The 17,675-nt window shown below is 41.6% G+C and overlaps 1 protein-coding gene across 4 annotated transcripts; it reads right to left on the bottom strand.

The window, feature by feature from the left end:
• Window positions 1–11,842: 11,842 nt before the first annotated feature.
• Window positions 11,843–16,794, bottom strand: LOC136458156 (origin of replication complex subunit 4-like). Of its 4 annotated transcripts, none has more exons than XR_010759917.1 (17): window positions 16,573–16,794; window positions 16,200–16,341; window positions 16,028–16,118; window positions 15,813–15,869; window positions 15,314–15,361; window positions 15,062–15,112; window positions 14,922–14,965; window positions 14,751–14,814; window positions 14,482–14,568; window positions 13,991–14,082; window positions 13,816–13,897; window positions 13,234–13,319; window positions 13,029–13,138; window positions 12,711–12,803; window positions 12,567–12,624; window positions 12,346–12,489; window positions 11,843–12,193 (listed from the first exon to the last, which is right to left on the bottom strand). XR_010759917.1 is itself a non-coding variant. In XM_066458144.1 (17 exons), the coding sequence occupies exons 2-17, from the start codon at window positions 16,310–16,312 to the stop codon at window positions 12,152–12,154; spliced, it is 1,269 nt and encodes a 422-aa protein (XP_066314241.1). In that variant the 5' UTR covers window positions 16,313–16,341; window positions 16,573–16,794; the 3' UTR covers window positions 11,843–12,151. The 4 variants fall into 4 exon arrangements, 3 of the variants coding, with proteins under 3 accessions (XP_066314241.1, XP_066314243.1, XP_066314242.1); XM_066458144.1 differs by having other exon boundaries at window positions 12,567–12,631; XM_066458146.1 differs by lacking the exon at window positions 13,234–13,319 and having other exon boundaries at window positions 12,567–12,631; window positions 13,847–13,897.
• Between the last annotated feature and the right edge of the window lie 881 nt (window positions 16,795–17,675).

Genomic DNA, 17,675 nt, shown 5'->3' with positions numbered 1-17,675 from the left:
ATGCTACACTCTTCTTGTTGTTGTCTTCATCTTCCTTCTTCTCATCCTTGTCAACCCCCTCCCTTTCCACACGGTATGTCTCTTGTGTCATGACATCACCTAGTACTTGGTTAGGGATAAGCTCCTTCAATCCTCCTCTTATGATGAGCAATCTCAACATCTCAACATCTTGGAGGTAAGCACATCAAGAACCGATGAGAGCATCATCATCATTGATCTTCTCACCCAAAGCCTTCAAATCATTGATAATCACTAAGAATAATCGATGGAACATCTCTAGAATGCTCTCATCATCCTTCATCTTGAAGCATGTCAACTTGTCCTTAAGAATATACAACTTGGCACTCTTCACCACCGGGGTGCCCTCATAGGTCTCCTCCAATCTCTTTCACACCTCACTAGCTTTCTCACAATCCTTGATTTGCTCAAACACCTTGGAATCAATGGCATTGTATATGGTGTTGAGAGCCATTGTGTTGCATTGCTTGATGGCCTTGTCTTGGTTGGTGAGATTGGTGGGATCAAGAATCACATAATCACTTTTGGTCACATCCCACACTTGATCATTGATTGAACCAAGATACATCTTTATCTTTCTCTTCCAATAATCATAGCATGGGGTGACATCAAAGAACGGTGGTTTGCCCCCCACATGGTTGAACATAACTTGAGCCATCTTTTAACACCGAGGTTGTTAAGCCTTCAATCCAACGGTGACCATGGCCTCGATACCACTTGAAAGGTCCTAATATGGCTAGAGGGGGATGAATAGCCTATTTAAAATTTCTACAAGGCACTATAGCAATTGATTAGTACAACAAACGATGTAATGTAATTTTGCTCTAGCTCTACAAGGGTTGCAAGCCACCTATCCCAACAATTCTAGTTGCTATGATCAATAGCACACACAACAAGCTAGATCACTACTCACTAAGCTAGTGTGCTCTCAAAGACTAACTAAAGAGCCACACTAACCAAACTAACAAGCTATCAAAGACTAACTACACTGAAGAGCTTGACACCTAGTTTGCAAGGAATATAAAGGAGTAAGTAGGGTGATTATACCGATGCATCGAGGAATTAGCCACTCACAATGTGGAGACAACCAATCACTAGGAGAAATCCAATCATACAAGAGACACAAGATTTTTCTTCCGAGGTTCACATGCTTGCCGGCATGCTAGTCCCCATTATGTCGACCAACACTTGGTGGTTCAACGGCTAAGAGGTGTTGCATGAACCTCATCCACACAATTGGACACCGCAAGAACCTACCCACAAGTGAGGTAGCTCTATGACATGAGCAATGTACTAGAGTTTCCTTTGGTGCTTCGCCGAGGAAGGCACAAGACCCCTGACAAGCAACCGATAGAGGCCAGAGACAATCACCAACTCTTCTCAACGATCCTCCAATCACCAGTTTGTCTAGGTGTTGGCAAACACTAAGAGTAACAAGCTCACAACCAGCCCAAATCACCCAACTAGTGCCACAAGATGATGCAACTCAATGCAATGCACTAGAGGCTCACCAATCTCACTCAAGATGATGAAATCAAGTGAAAAAGTGAGTGGAGTGTGTTGCTCAGCTTCCAAAGGGTATGCACAAATGTAAGAGGTGCCAAGAGAGTGGCCAAGGTCAGCCACACCATCTATTTATAGTCACACAAGCAAATAGAGCCATTGTACCCCTTGGAGTTGTTTTTATGAGGTCACTGGACAGGGCTGTGCCTGGCACCAGACATGGCAGTGACCTGCCCAACGGTCGAATTCCAATGGCTACAAACTAGCCGTTGGGGCACCGAATAGGGTGGCAGTGGCATCGCCATGGGGGTGGCGATGACCACTCAGCTGAGCCTCTAGTTTTCTCTCCTCTCTGGAAAAAGGGGCGGTGCACCACCATCACCCTAGCGGTGACCATGGCAGTGACTAGCCCAACTTCGATGCTCTCTAGAGGAAAGGGGCAATGGCACCAGACAAGGGCGGCAGTGCCCATGGCGGTGCACCACCATGCAAGGGGTGGTGTACACTAACATGTTCGGTGACCACCCCAACTTAGCCGCTCTCGGTCAGGTCTAGGTGGGCACCGCCACAGGTAGGGCGGTGCACCGGACAGGGGGTGGTAGTGCCACCGAGGCACCTCCACTAGCTCTCTGAGTTTCAAACTCTTTCGTGTTTCAATCCATGTCAACTCGAGCTACTCCCCGCAAGCAATACTAACTCTCAAAGGGTTTTCTCAAAACATATTAGAGCCAAGTTAGCATTTCTCAAAATATTTTTAATAAATATTTTTGCTTGCTCTCTGATGTGCACTAGGCCTAAATGCAATGCATGAAGTCGAACACCTAGTGACCCTAGATGATTGAATTGTCTAGTTAAGAACCCCTCTTAATAGTACGACCATCTACCCTAAACATGATCACACTCTCTATAGTGTCTTGATCACCAAAACAAAGCCCCTATTTATACCTTTGCCTTGATCTCCATAGGGTTTTGTTTTTCTCTTTCTTCTTTTTCAAGTTGAGCACTTGATCATCATCACATGTGGACATCTCATCATTTTATGTGATCATCATCGTCACTTGAGTGCCACCATGCTTCACACTTGGATTGCACCAACCTAGCTCATAACATAGCTCATGACAAAGGTTAGTGCATAGGTTTCATCAATTATACAAAACCAAACTAGGGCTTTTAGCAGCCTACACCTCAAACCCATCCCCATGGTGTTTGTATGTCCTTGCTATTTTCTCCGTGTTACTGATGGTTTTTTTGGATGTTGAAGCAGATGATTTCTGAATGTTGCAATGGGATTTTTTGGGTTGGTGCAACAGATGATTTACATGTTTCATGGGTTGATTTTGCGATGTTGTAGTACTACTATTTGAGATGTTGCAGTACATATTTTTTGATGTTGTAGTACATGTTTTTTATGTTGCACTACATATTTTTGTGATGTTGCAGTATTTATATTCTGATGTTGCACTACATAGTTTTTCCATATGTTTGCGATGTTGCACTTGAAGTGTTTTGTGCTCTTTGGGACATGGGCGCGGTGGGGGAACAGGGGGCAAGAGGCATAGTGGGGAATGAAGGATAGGGGCACGGTGGACGCAATTCCATTCTGTTCTATTCTGATCTGATTCTACGGGGAGGGCATGTTTGGGAAGGGAAGCAGGCGTCCAGACGCAGCACCCACGCTAGACGTACGGGCACTAGATGCCTGTTTCATGTACGTACTGATCATTGAAGACCTGATCGAAGTCCTTATATTATAGTGTTGGACTCGACACGCGCTTTAATAATAATACCCCCCCTTCCATCGCATTGTCAGTATTGTTTCCTATCTTACTTATTTCGAGGAGCCCCACCACCGGCCATGTCTCCTTATCAAGCGTCGTTCAATTCCACCGTTCGGCAAAGCAGGCTAGTATCATGGAGGTGGTATCAGATCACTAGGGACCATGGTAGCTAGCAGTCATGACAACTCAATGCTTCCCGACGAGGTTGTTGGTATTAATAACTTGTCACTTGTTTAAGTAGCCACCTAATGTTTATTGACATTTCTTAGCATTACTTTTACTAAGTTGTCAACCCTAGCGATGATGTCAGAAATGCTTGTTGGCACTACCTAGCATCACACTAGAATGATACTAAGAAGGACTTCTAATATTTTATGTGACTAGAAATAATATATATATATATAGGGAGAGTATATGCAGTAGCGAGCTATAAAAAAAGTTATTCTGTAGCCACCTCCATTTACGATAATTTTATATACTAATTTATGATAATGTCAATACATATTTATGATAGTTGGATTACTATAACACCTGGGGATATTTACCATAACGTTATAGTAAACCACTTAGTAAGGAGTTACTACAATCTCATAAATTAACATAGTAATTATCATAACTTAAAGTGGCTACAGAATAAGTTATTTTGTGGCCAGCTACAGGGTATATATATATAAAGGGATCTGCAAGCACATGGATAATATACCATTGTAGCACTTCACCCGGGAGTATTTTAGATATCGTTATTTATATTTTTACCACCGGGAAGGATGGGCAGTTGGAATATATTGATAACTTATACGTATGATGGAGAAAGAAACCATAACCAATATTCTACCCACAATAGGGGTAAGTCAAGAGATAAATATGATAAGTAATCATAAATGATAAATGATCACTCAGAGTACTCCTTTCTATAGCATTAGCATGGCTAGATAGAATATTAGAGGAATAATTCCTAAGTTATTCTTAACTACATGTCAAAGCATACGTTGATTAGTGCAATTACACTTAGTAGTCATGGCTAAGATCAACTTCATATCTACACATAAGGGATATTACTAAGGAAGATTAAGAACAGAGTTTGTCTTCCTTTGTAAATAGACCCTACTTGTCCTATATTCAGGGGAGTGGACTACAAATGACTCAACGGGAGTGTCACATCCGCGATCTACCACATGGCCCAGAATATAGGGTGCATCCATAGGTAAACAACATATAAGCACCACGCTTACACAATATCGACCACTCACCCCTTGCGCCTTGGAGCTAGCGCTATACTGAACTTATGCTTGAACATGATGATAATCTAACTATACTAAGCATATAATCAATGTAGACGATGAACATGATAACTAGGAACATGAATAATATTAAGAAAAAAACGTTGAATCAATTGTAGCAAACATAAGAATAATGAAAGGTACAAAAGAAGATACAAGGGGCTATATCGAGCCATGCTCTTGACAAGATCTGGAATCCAAGCGAAGCTTGCCTTCCTCTAGACCTAGCCTAGCTAGCTATGCCCTACAATATGGTGGAGCTCTGAGGATGGTTAGGGTTTCTATCTTCTTGACTGAATACAATTCTGCCTGAGGGAGGGGGGGGTAAGGGCCGGTATTTATAGGTCATAGCATCAATTCTGAGCCATCGGATCAAACTGACTTGAAAGGATAGCATAGATGCAAACCCTAAGGTGGTGGAGAACCCACATTTGAAGGAGGAGGCTAACAGCTGGGGCCCATAGGCTGGCCAGCCCCTACAGGCCGATTCAGCCCCACCTGGCAGTGGCTCGCGGTCTTCTTCAGTGTATTGCCCTCTGGTGTTCTCTAGAACCTTCTAGAGTTGTTTTCACCATGGATAAGCACAATTACTTATGACATCTAGGTCCACCTTGACGGTTTTCAGATTAAACCCTACAGAAAATACAGATTTACCAAAACTCATGGAATTTATTAGTTTAAACCCTTAAACCTATGTTGGTGATTACTTTCATGCCCTTATTCAAGTTCTATTGACAGTTTATAATATTTGTTAACTACCATCAACATGGGTCCTCATGGAGATCCTTGCCTGGCTACTGGCCAAGTCCGTGGGCCACTAACGATGCTTGTCTCGCACGTGGCGCGCCATGCTCTCATAGGACAACTTCGTGGACCTACACACGTGGTTTGTCAACAAGCTGGGACACCCACAGCTGCTCCTCTCCATGATAGGGTCCTCCTATGACGGCTACATATATTCATGGTGGCCTAGTGGAAGTGGCGTGGTCGAGAAGCTCACGCATGATGATTTTGGGGGAGGGGAGACCGTGCCCATCACCAAGTCCTACCGTGGCCTAGTTCTAATCCGGGCCACTGACGGTGGTGGTTACTTCGTTTGCAACCCTTCCATGAGCGAGTCCCTAGCTCTCCCCGATAGTGAGGCGCTGTTGAAGATGACTTTTCAAAGATCGAGTCTTGGCGGCCTAAAATTACCCTTCTACATAAGGGTATCATATGGCCTTGGTTACTTCTCAATGAGCAAGGTATATAAAGTAGCGTGTTTTGTTCTCCAACTTGGAAGCTAATGAAGGTGAGGATGACAAGTACACACCGATAGGCTGTGAGGTCCTCATCCTCGGCACATGTCTCCTTATCAAGCGTCGTTCAATTCTGCCATTCGGCAAAGCAGGCTGGTATCGTGGAGGTGGTATCAGATCACCTGAGGACCACAGCAGCCAGCAGTCATGACAACTCGATGCTTCCCGACGAGGTTGTTGGTATTAATAATTTGTCACTTGTTTAAGTAGCCACCTAATGTTTATTGACATTTCTTAGCATTACTTTTACTAAGTTGTCATCCCTAGCGATGATGTCAGAAATGCTTGTTGGCACTACCTAGCATCACTACTAGAATGATACTAAGAAGGACTTCTAATATTTTATGTGACTAGAAATAATATATATATAGGGAGAGTATATTCAGTAGCCAGCTATAAAATAAGTTATTTTGTAGCCACCTCCATTTACGATAATTTTATATACTAATTTATGATAATGTCAATACATATTTATGATAGTTGGATTACTATAACACATGGGGATATTTACCATAACGTTATAGTAAACCACTTAGTAAGGAGTTACTATAATCTTGTAAATTAACATAGTAATTATCGTAACTCAAAGTGGCTACAGAATAAGTTATTTTATGGCCAGCTATAGGGTAGTAGTTCTATATATATATATATATATATATATATATATATACCATTGTAGCACTTCACCCGAAAGTATTCCAGATATCGTTATTTATATTTTTACCACCAGGAAGGATGGGCAGTTGGAATATATTGATAACTTATACGTATGATGGAGAAATAAACCATAACCAATATTCTACTCACAATAGGGGTAAGTCAAGAGATAAATATGATAAGTAATCATAAATGATAAATGATCACTCAGAGTACTCCTTTCTATAGCATTAGCATGGCTAGATAGAATATTAGAGGAATAATTCCTAAGTCATTCTTAACTACATGTCAAAGCATACGTTGATTAGTGCAATTACACTTAGTAGTCATGGCTAAGATCAACTTCATATCTACACATAAGGGATATTACTAAGGAAGATTAAGAACAGAGTTTGTCTTCCTTTGTAACTAGACCCTACTAGTCCTATATTCGGGGAGTAGACTAGAAATGACTCAACGGGAGTGTCACATCCGTGATCTACCACATGGCCCAGGAATATAGGGTGCATCCGCAGGTAAACAACATATAAGCACCACGCTTACACAATATCGACCACTCACCCCTTGCACCTTGGTGCTAGCGCTATATGAACTTATGCTTGAATATGATGATAATCTAACTATACTAAGCATATAATCAATGTAGACGATGAACATGATAACTAGGAACATGAATAATATTAAGAACAACGTCGAATCAATTGTAGCAAACATAAGAATAACGAAAGATACAAAAGAAGATACAAGGGGCTATATCAAGCCACGCTCTTGACAAGATCTGGAATCCAAGCAAAGCTTGCCTTCCTCTAGACCTAGCCTAGCTAGCTATGCCCTAGAATATGGTGGAGCTCTGAGGATGATTAGGGTTTCTATCTTCTTGACTGAATGCAATTCTGCCTGAGGGAGGGGGGTAAGGGCCGGTATTTATAGGTCGTAGCATCAATTCTGAGCCATCGGATCAAACTGACTTGAAAGGACGGCATAGATGCAAACCCTAAGGCAGTGGAGAACCCACATTTGAAGGAGGAGGCTGACAGCGGGGCCCACAGGCTGGCTAGCCCCTGCAGGCCGATCGGCCCCACCTAGCAGTGGCTCGTGGACTTCTTCGGTGTATTGCCCTCTGGTGTTCTCTAGAACCTTCTAGAGTTGTTTTCACCGTGGATAAGCATGATTACTTATGACATCTAGGTCCACCTTGACAGTTTTCTGATTAAACCCTGCAGAAAATATAGATTCACCAAAACTCATGGAATTTGTTAGTTTAAACCCTTAAACCTATGTTGGTGATTACTTTCATGCCCTTATTCAAGTTCTATTGACGGTTTATAATATTTGTTAACTACCATCAACATGGGTCCTCCTAGAGATCCTTGCCTAGCTACTGGCCAAGTCTGTGGGCCGCTAACGATGCTTGCCTCGCGCGTGGCGCGCCATGCTCTCATAGGACAACTTCGTGGACCTACATGCGTGGTTTGTCAACAAGCTGGGACACCCACAGCTGCTCCTCTCCATGGTAGGGTCCTCCTACGACGGCTACATATATTCATGGTGGCCTAGTGGAAGTGGCGTGGTTGAGAAGCTCACGCATGATGATTTTGGGGGAGGGGAGACCGTGCCCATCACCAAGCCCTGCCGTGGCCTAGTTCTAATCCGGGCCACTGACGGTGGTGGTTACTTCATTTGCAACCCTTCCACGAATGAGTCCCTAGCTTTCCCCGACAGTGAGGCGCTGTTGAAGACGACTTTTCGAAGATCGAGTCTTGGCGGCCTAAAATTACCCTTCTACATAAGGGTATCATATGGCCTTGGTTACTGCTCAATGAGCAAGGTATATAAAGTAGCATGTTTTGTTCTCCAACTTGGAAGCTAATGAAGGTGAGGATGACAAGTACACGCCGATAGGCTGTGAGGTCCTCATCCTCGGCACACCTAGTTATTAGAGACCTAGTGCTAAAACCCCCCTCCCTTGTGCTTAGTGAAGGAGAAGAACCCAACTGTCTTCTTAAACGAGTATCTGCACTTCTTATGCTGTGATGGTGGCATCACCACCATCAACATCAGAGATGATACCTTCGGTTCATTGCCACCACCACCTGGATTATTCGAGAATGAGACAACAAAACCCTTGTTGACTGAGCTGAACGGGTATTTGTGTTTATGCTATGGAGATCGTCCAGATAGTGAAGATCTTTACCACATATGGGTTTTGAGAGATTGCAACAAAGAGCAGTGGGTGAAGCTGTGTTGCACTGATGTAACAGCTTGGCCAAAATCTTAACGCAAGCTGCTGTAGTCAATTTGGTTTGCCCCACTATGTGTATATCCACTAGAAGAAATGTGTCATCTATGACGTTTATGGCATGACATCATGTCAAAATGTCACTAAATAAATGAGTTTATGATGTTTTTTTGTGGAGGCATGAAAAACTTGTGACAAAAACAAGTTTGTGTCACAAAAAACGTCCCAAAGCTTGTCCAATTCCATTATGTGACAATCTTTGTGCCTAATTATCATATGACAACATAACACTATTGGAAACCAAAATTTCCCTATTGCGTGATATTTTTCAGTTGGTTACATGGAAATATCAATTAACCATAGGTCAAATTGACACAGAATTAAATATAACCTTGTCGGTTTCGAACAACTACATAGGACTAGTTGTGCACTTAATTGGTGTAGTCTGGAGTTTTGTTCGAAGAATTGATGATGTTGGTGTAGTGAGATCATATATGCATAGATTATTGTACCTCAACATTTGCTGCACAAATAATCAAATATATCATGTAGGCTGCATAGATTATTGTACCTCAACATTTGCTGCACAAATAATCAAATATATCATGTAAGTTGTTGTGTGATTTCTTCGGGCTTTACACATATGTAAAGTCCCTTTTTGACTTTTTTTTATTTGTTTGAACAAGTGATGTTTGCTTCTGATGTGTTGTATCTACAGGACATGGATAAATTCCAGCTACATAAGGTATTCACTTATGCTCCTGACACCAAGAACAACTAGCTGCTAGCACCATCTGTTGAACTATTAGTTTGGTGACTACGGTCACTTGTGAGACAGGGATGTGAGATTTTCGTCTGTTTATTTTATCTGAAACATCTTTGTAACTAAGGTCACTCGCTAAATATTAATTTGGTGTCCGTGATGAATGTAATAAAATGTTGATGTATGACTTGTGAACCCGTTGATTTGGTCATGAATGGAATATATTGTTGGGCCACATATGTTAATCTGGATTGTTTGTACGAATGCATCGGAGTATGGGATTGTATGGATGTGTCGGGGTATATGATTGTATTGATTGGGCTACATCAATGAGCCATCCTACGTGGCAAGGTCTAAGAACTTGTGACATAAAAGTACATGTCATAAGCATTTGTGACGTCCAAAATCAATGTCATAATATTATGACTTGAACACTTAAACGTCACAAGTTGTCGTTAAAGATGCGCATCTTTTGACATTTTATTTTTCGTCAACTTGGTGTCATAAATGGTGATCTGTGACTTATTTTGCATGTATTATGACATATACGAAATGTCAAAAGATGGCACATTTCTTGTAGCGATCACTCAAACAATGGTGGGAAAAAAGATCATGTTCGGGACAGGCACTTGCAAGGTGTTGGCAGTAAACCTGGGTGGCGGCGCGCCAGAGATTTTATTCACATCGCATGATACAATCATTGGAAGTTGTGAGGATAATGGCATAGCCGCAATAGGCTATTTGAGGAGAGCCTCGTGCCCGTGGGCCGCACCAATGGACGACATGTTCTCGTCATCGCCAACAACTAAAGCTTGGTTTGATGTCTTGAAGTGGCTGCCAACACGCTCTGTTATGGAGTTGAGATTTTGCAGGGAGTGGCACGGAATGATCATGAGTGACTGTTTTATCCGGTCACATGGTATCCATGCAAACATGAAAAGCAGCCCGCGGATCAAGTTCGTTATTGATCATCGCTTCGGCGTCTATCTGGATATGGATAAATGCGGGGGTGAAGGTGCACTACAGCCGGTATATGGTATTGTATGCTCCCAGCTTTGCCACGGCCTTAATGTGGGGAGCTGCAATTCCTGGGACTTTGTGTGCAATCCTACTATAGGTTATTATGAACACATGCCACTTGAAGGAAACGACGGCACCTTCTTTGCTGGTCGCATTGGTTTCGGGTTCGACATGGAGATTAACTAGCATATCTTGGTGCGTATCATCTATAAAGAGAAGAACCTGGAAACAGGACATTACGAACTGCAATGTAAAACGCGTTATTTGAATGAACAGCAGCGGCATTCAATAGACCCTCCTTCTAGACCAACTGCTGGCACGCCGCCCACGTTCGTTGATGGCAAGATCTACTTGATGGTAGATCCTAACCTCGGACCAGTTTCTGCGAGTTGCGAAATCGTGGCATTCAACGTTAAGACAGGCGAATTTGAAGTATTGCAGGGTCCACCGTGCAGTCACGGCAGTGGACATACGACCATTCTCCAGCTTCAAGGTGCACTTTGTGTTGCTTGTCCAGACCAAAGCAGGAACGTGATTGACCTATGGATGATGAAAGATTTTGGCATGTGGTCGATGGAGTATCATATATTGCTTGACAATTTATCAGCGAACACTACGCCATTGGTTGATGATCCAAAAGATGGACGGATTTTGCTCAACACAGGTCGGTCATTGGGCTATTATAACCCTAAGACTACAGCGTTTGAGACCATCTACACCATGCGCATTGACACTCCGCCAGATGTGCGTTTCTTCCCTATTGTCTGCCATGAATGTTTAGTCTGCCCATTATTACGTACCCCTATAATTTGAGGGTTCACGGGCCGTTCTTAAATAACTTGCATTTTGTTCAATGGAACCATTAAACTACTCTAGCAGAGCATTTCTACCATATTCTATGTACACATGTACATTGGTGTTTATGATCATGGAGCTTCAGCTGTAGATTGCTGAGCATCTACGTCGAGTGTAAAAGCTTAGTCCTTTCAGATTACTAGTAGATCCATTGTGAATCTAGTATGTCATCACAGCTATCTTTGCAAGCACTTAGATTCCAAGAGATGTGGCTAATACTTGAGGTTATGCCAAAGAACACGATGTCTAGGGGCCTGCAGACAGGTTAAAGGTTTTTGGTTAGGCAATTTCGTTATTGTTTTTTTTATCAAACATTTATGGTTGAATAATTTTACTTTATTAATTTTGTAAACTCCGAATAACTTATGGATCTCAAAGCTACCAAAAATATCACCACGCTACTAAACTTGTGCGAGATGCAAATCACGTCGTTAGCCCACGATCAGTGCACCATATGCACAAATATTTAGTTCCCTGTGGCCTCTGGCCAAGTCGCTGACAGGCAGGTCACGACTCACGCGATGCAGTCGAGCTAGGCGCCTAGGTAGTTGGCCACACGGCCCACACCTTTCCAACGAACAGTGGACAGATACCAATACCAGTCGCCGTTTTACAAAACAACGCATCGACCTGACACCGAGTCCACATACATGAACTTGACAGCGAAATTAGCCCAGTGAAACAGCCAACAGGAAAGTGGCGACTCAAGTCAGTGAAGCGCAGCCAGCTGAGAAGAGGTTCTACATGTATCTTTCACGATCAAACAGCTTTTGTAGTACAACCTACAAAAGCAAAATTACGATTGCCATTAGCGAGAAGTTGTAACACGATGACAGTCACTTATGTATTACGGAAACAATATTACAGAACAATAATGACAGACAGTATAATATAAAAAAATCGCTAAGGTCCAATCACATGGACAGTGACTCACAGGGCATGTGGTGTTCAGCTTGAGGGACTGAGCGAGCTCGCGGGAGGATATGAGGAGCTTAACAGGTCGGTATTCAAGCGCCTGGTTTCTCCCTCTGTTGTCACCAAAACTGATCAGCTCTCGATCCAAAAGATGCTCAAAGGCCTGCAACAAACAAGTGTAAGTTTTGAATATCTAATGCGGTAGGAGGCCCGCTGATTGTCGGTGATGGTAGTGCTTACCCTAAAACAAACAGTGCTTGCATATTTATCAGAAGTCTTATAGGCGTCTTGTATGGATCTGTATTCTGACAGACAGTTCACCTCAGTTCACTTTTCTGTCCCTGATAACAAGGGGACTAGGGGAGGGAGGAGAGCAGTCTCTACCTTTCATTATGCTTGTGAAGTTGTATGAGCTTTGCTCCTTATCTTCTAGTCTGTGCATGCACACAAGAATGTACAATTCCAAAATCGAGAGATCTGCTTCAAGGTTTTCATTGCATTAAAATGTCATCACTACATTGCAATAGGATTTTCTAACACATAATGTCAAAAATATGAGCAAGTTTGTGAGAAAACAAGCAAATCATGTTGGCTGCTCTCGTGCTGTGCAGAAGAGAATTGGTGCACAAAGAAAAACCACATCTTTTGCATTTAGTGAACAAACACACTCTAAAAACACTCTAAAACTAAGGGCTAATATACCTTGTAAGCTGTCCATCTTGGGTTGCCTCTGCATGGAAGAAAGGGCCTTTAGGAAGCTTTCTATTGACGGGAATCCAGATTCCATGTCCATATATGACACAGCTCTGAAACTGAAAGAATTGCTTGTCCATATTCAGCTGAGTTCATATTGATGATTAATTATAGATGCTATGAAGAAAGAACCAACAAGCTGCTGAAAACCTACAGAAATCTTAGAATGTTGCTCGTTGTTGCATCAGCATCCATGAGGGAGTTGAGACAACCTTTGAATTTCTTATCACTAAAAATGCTCTGCAGCGTATAGGATAAGAGAATTCCATTGTGCAATCTTTTGCAGTTGTTTGGCCTAATTTGTTTACCCTTTTGTAGTTTTGTTTCTCCACGATGGAACAAAAAATCCCAAGGGAACTGATTGAAAAAATATCAATACAGTTCCATTCTGCTAGTGGCTAAATTCTACCATGTTTTAGTTTCAGGAAGCAAACACTTATGTTTCATTTAACAAGATTATATGCCATTAATAGCTAAGTATTCAACTACGATGAGATAAAGGAAAAAGGTTAAACAAAATGCACCATAACAAATCGCTGAGTCAGGCCTGATGTAGTGGTGAGAGCTGTCTCACTGAGTCACCAGGTCGTGGGTTCGAAGCAACCTCTCCGCAGATTTTGCGGGGGGAAGGCTTGCCTCGGTTTTTCCCTTCCCCAGACCCCACTCATGTGGGAGCCTCCGGCACTGGGTCTGCCCTTTAAAATGCACCATAACAATCAGGTTGTAGAAAGGATACAGTAAGTCTTGAGTTATAATCGGTGATATACTTTGCTGGTAAACCTGAGTCTTTGGCCAGTATAAGCAAATGTTCCACCAACCTGCATTTTGTTAGTTACCAAAAGATGGCTTGGGTAAGGGAATTCGAGGGCATTTCATGTTTCTTATCTAAAGGGTCTGGGGAAAGCACATACCATTGTATATCATCCAGTGAAGGAGAAATAAACAAAAGCTTCCTATGAGAGAATCGGGATCTAACCCTTTTTTCTAGGAGTTGATCTGCATCCTAAAAAATGAAACGCCACTGTTAAGACAGTATTATAATTATTTGAGCAACGATTATAACTATTTGAACAATTATTATAACTTCATCAATATGCTGCAAATTAAAGTAAAATGATGATTTGTTACGCACATTCAGATTCCAAGATGCCAGTCAACTTAATCAAAGCTAAGTGATGCTACTGCATTATGATTACTTTATATGCTACTGCATGATCATTACTACATAATCAAGAGTGACATCTTTTTGTTTGAAAGACCAATCAAGAGTGACACCTGACAGAGACATACTAATCAAATGGCATTCAACAGAAACAAAGAAATCAATTATATACAACTGACAGGCTTGAAGTTTATTTATTATTGGTAAGTACAAGTAAATATGATGAAGCTTAGTACATACCAAGCGGCAACTCACACCAATGACAACAGCTTGTGATGTTAGAGACTGCATTGCATCAAGTAAGCTGTAAAGCAACCTCTGTTTACCCTGTAACAAAACAACATGAACATAAGTAATCTTCTCATGTCAAAACTGACCATAGCAATAGTATAAAGCATGTTATGCCATGAACAATGGTTTTATTGGAATTTAAGTAGCTGCCATGGATGAAAAGGGAATGAAACAAAATCAGTTTAGTTAAAGCATAAAGGGCAGCTATCTATCTCGACCTGAGCAAAGAGGTCAAACTCTTCTAGAACAAATAGTATTGTCTTGTGAGCTAGTCCGCACTCCCTGCAGAAGAGAATATAAAAATGACAGAACGAATAAAAAATTTATGAACTAAAGACTATGGCTCAATATACAAATATCCATTATGGCATTATTTCAGTAAAGCTCACTGTAACATGTCAATCATGAACTCAGTGTTGTCATCTGAAGAAGCCTAAAAGAGAAGAGATCAGAGTTCAGAGCTGCCTATCTACAATGAAATTACCTACAAAAAAAAATAGAGAGAATAATAACTAGGCAGCAAATGTACCATTTTTGAAAATGATAACTGATGCTCCAAACAAAGCTGCCTGGCAATTTCCTACACAAAAGAGACAAATATTAATATTAGCATGTTAGGGTCTTGCAGACTTATTCACAAGAAAAGAGTTCACAATGGACTCAATTTGTTAAGGAAAAAGTCTTAGAATTTGGAAAGGCATAAGGAAAGGTTGGAAAACAGGAAGAGTATGTTGACACCAGAAATTAAACCAACTGTGTTAGAGCTTCCAAAATTGCTAACCTTCATAGCACAGTTGTCGTCATTATGTAGCATCCCATTTAGTCTGATCTGAAAAGGTGTGTCGCATACAAAGTGCAAATAACAAAGTCCATACAGTTACCAATTAACAATAGGACACACCCATTTTTTTTGTAATTCTGGTAAAAATGCATTTGAGTGTGATGCTTAAGAACCACACATGTGTACCAAAAGGGCATTCTGTGTTCCACCATTCCTAGTCTCTTCTTTACCTAAAGATCCTTGATCAAAGAGGTCTTTCTAATAGCATGAAAAGTTGAAATGTTGTCACAGGGATGGGGAGAACTAGTTATCACTTATGCACAACAAGCTGTTCTAGCCCAGTGCGAATGCTACATCAATCAGTAACAGTGGATACTACTTTCACAACAGAAGTTTGTCTTTGAAGTTTAAGTGAGTCATCATTTGTCATTTGCATAATTAACTGGCACATCTTTCTAGTGATACTTGAACTGAACAGAATACTGCATCGCACCCATACCACGGAAATCGCATCAGGGTGCTCCTTCCTCAGATCATCAAGAACCATGTCAACCACCTGCAAAAACTATGAACTCTCAAACAAAACGTAAACTACAGTTCCACACTGCACTGGAGAGAGCAAATGTGCAGTTACCGACATGCACATTTCATCAAACAGCATGGCTGCGCTGCAGCAATCAGAAATGGATACGCAGCCAGTTAAAGGAACCTCACCGCTGCTTTTCCACACCCGCGGGGACCAAGGAGGAGGACAGAGTTATTGCAGGCCTCGGAGACGGAGCTGGCGACGAGGTACTTCAGCTTGCTGCACAGATCAAAAGGAGGCGGATTAGCAAAATTGTTTCCGGCGAGCTATGCGGGAGGAACAGGTATCGATTCGGCTCACCTGTAATTGGTGTCCGGGGAGGACCTGAGGGCGGAGTGGACGAATGCCGGGTCGCAGAGCCGGCCCCGAAGCACGGTCTGTGCTTGGCTCGGCACGGACACCGCTGCCACCATAGTGGCCGAGGATTCCCGTTTAGGCGGGCCTGGGATTTTCAAGTTGGGGATTCAAAATGTAAAGGGCTGTTTGGATTTTTTTTATATAGTCTAAAGTCTAATATTTAGCATGTAAGAGTAAATGTATGATATATAGGAGATATAACACATAATTGAGCACACATTCATAGAATTGATATAATTAGGAGATATAACACATATTTAGCACAAGATTTAGGTACGTTATTGAGCACACGAAAATCTCGGAGAAACGAACTTACAAGTTTTACAACTTCAATGGCTTGAACGCCGGCTTCCGGCGGCTGTGGACAACCGGCGACGCGGCAGCAGCTTGTGGCGCGGAGCTGGAGCTGGAGCGGCGTGACGCAGCGGCGCGGCGCTGGGGCCTGGGGTCGGGGTGTCGCCGCGTCGGGCGGCGGGCGCTGGCGGCGGCGGCGCCTGGGCTCGACTGGAGTGCGTTTCCTCCGATGAATGAGTATGTCCGACTGAATAAGCACTCGACATGAAACTAACGTAAATGGGCCTCCAGCCCAGTTTTCTTTCATCAGTTTTGTGAATTATTTTATAATAATAGAGTCTAAAAAATGTTACTCGCTCGATCCTAAAAACAAGTACCTATCTCGCATCCGGAGGAGCCAACCAATTTTAAGTTTAATTAAATTTATAAAAAATATTATTGATATTCGTATTTTAAAATAAGTTTACTATAAAAATATATGACGTGATTAATCTAATAATATTTATTTGGTATTATAAATATTAATACATTATTTGACAATAACTTTTAGAAATAATATTTTGAACTTGTTTTCAATTAAAACTTAAATACTTTATTATATAAATAGAGCAACACCGATTTGCATCTAACGAATTTTAGCAATCATTTTTCATGCAATAAAATTAAATGCAAAGGTATGAGTGCAATAAACATAGCAAATTAATTATAAATTTTTTTACAGAATCATATTTCTCACTATTCAAATTATTAATAACGTACCTAAATCTTGAAAATTTTTAGAAAGTTATTAAATCCTTCATTTTATTTAATATTTTCTATTCACAACCCAAAATAGAATTTTTAGGGTGTGACATTGTTTCTACTTAGTTTGTGTATGGCTGCAAGGACAATGTGAACTAGTCAAGGAGCTTATCTAGAAGTAACACATAAGTTAGATTTGTTTTAGAAGAGAGGAAGAGCAATCAACTATTTCTGTAGGACTGTAGGTCTTTAGCAAAAAATAAACGCTAAACCGGGTTTGACATCGCTGACATCTATGTGGGGCCGATCGTTAAAATTGACTAAGCCAGCTTGTATCACTGGCTAGCTAGTCCGGCTTTAGCTGAGCCCTATGTTATTTACTAT

Source organism: Miscanthus floridulus, chromosome 6 (assembly GCF_019320115.1).
Source record: "Miscanthus floridulus cultivar M001 chromosome 6, ASM1932011v1, whole genome shotgun sequence".
NCBI classification, from domain to species: domain Eukaryota; kingdom Viridiplantae; phylum Streptophyta; class Magnoliopsida; order Poales; family Poaceae; genus Miscanthus; species Miscanthus floridulus.
Note: the sequence above shows the minus strand (reverse complement) of the source record. Positions and strands in the feature narration are given on the sequence as shown.

Excerpts from the sequence above, each read along its gene's own strand:
- LOC136458156 (XM_066458144.1), bottom strand. The coding sequence starts at position 16,312 with ATGGTGGCAGCGGTGTCCGTGCCGAGCCAAGCACAGACCGTGCTTCGG. Across the intron at positions 16,119-16,199 it reads TCCCCGGACACCAATTACAG|CAAGCTGAAGTACCTCGTCG; the intron begins GTGAGCCGAATC and ends TGATCTGTGCAG. Across the intron at positions 12,490-12,566 it reads CAAGCACTGTTTGTTTTAGG|GCCTTTGAGCATCTTTTGGA; the intron begins GTAAGCACTACC and ends TGTTTGTTGCAG.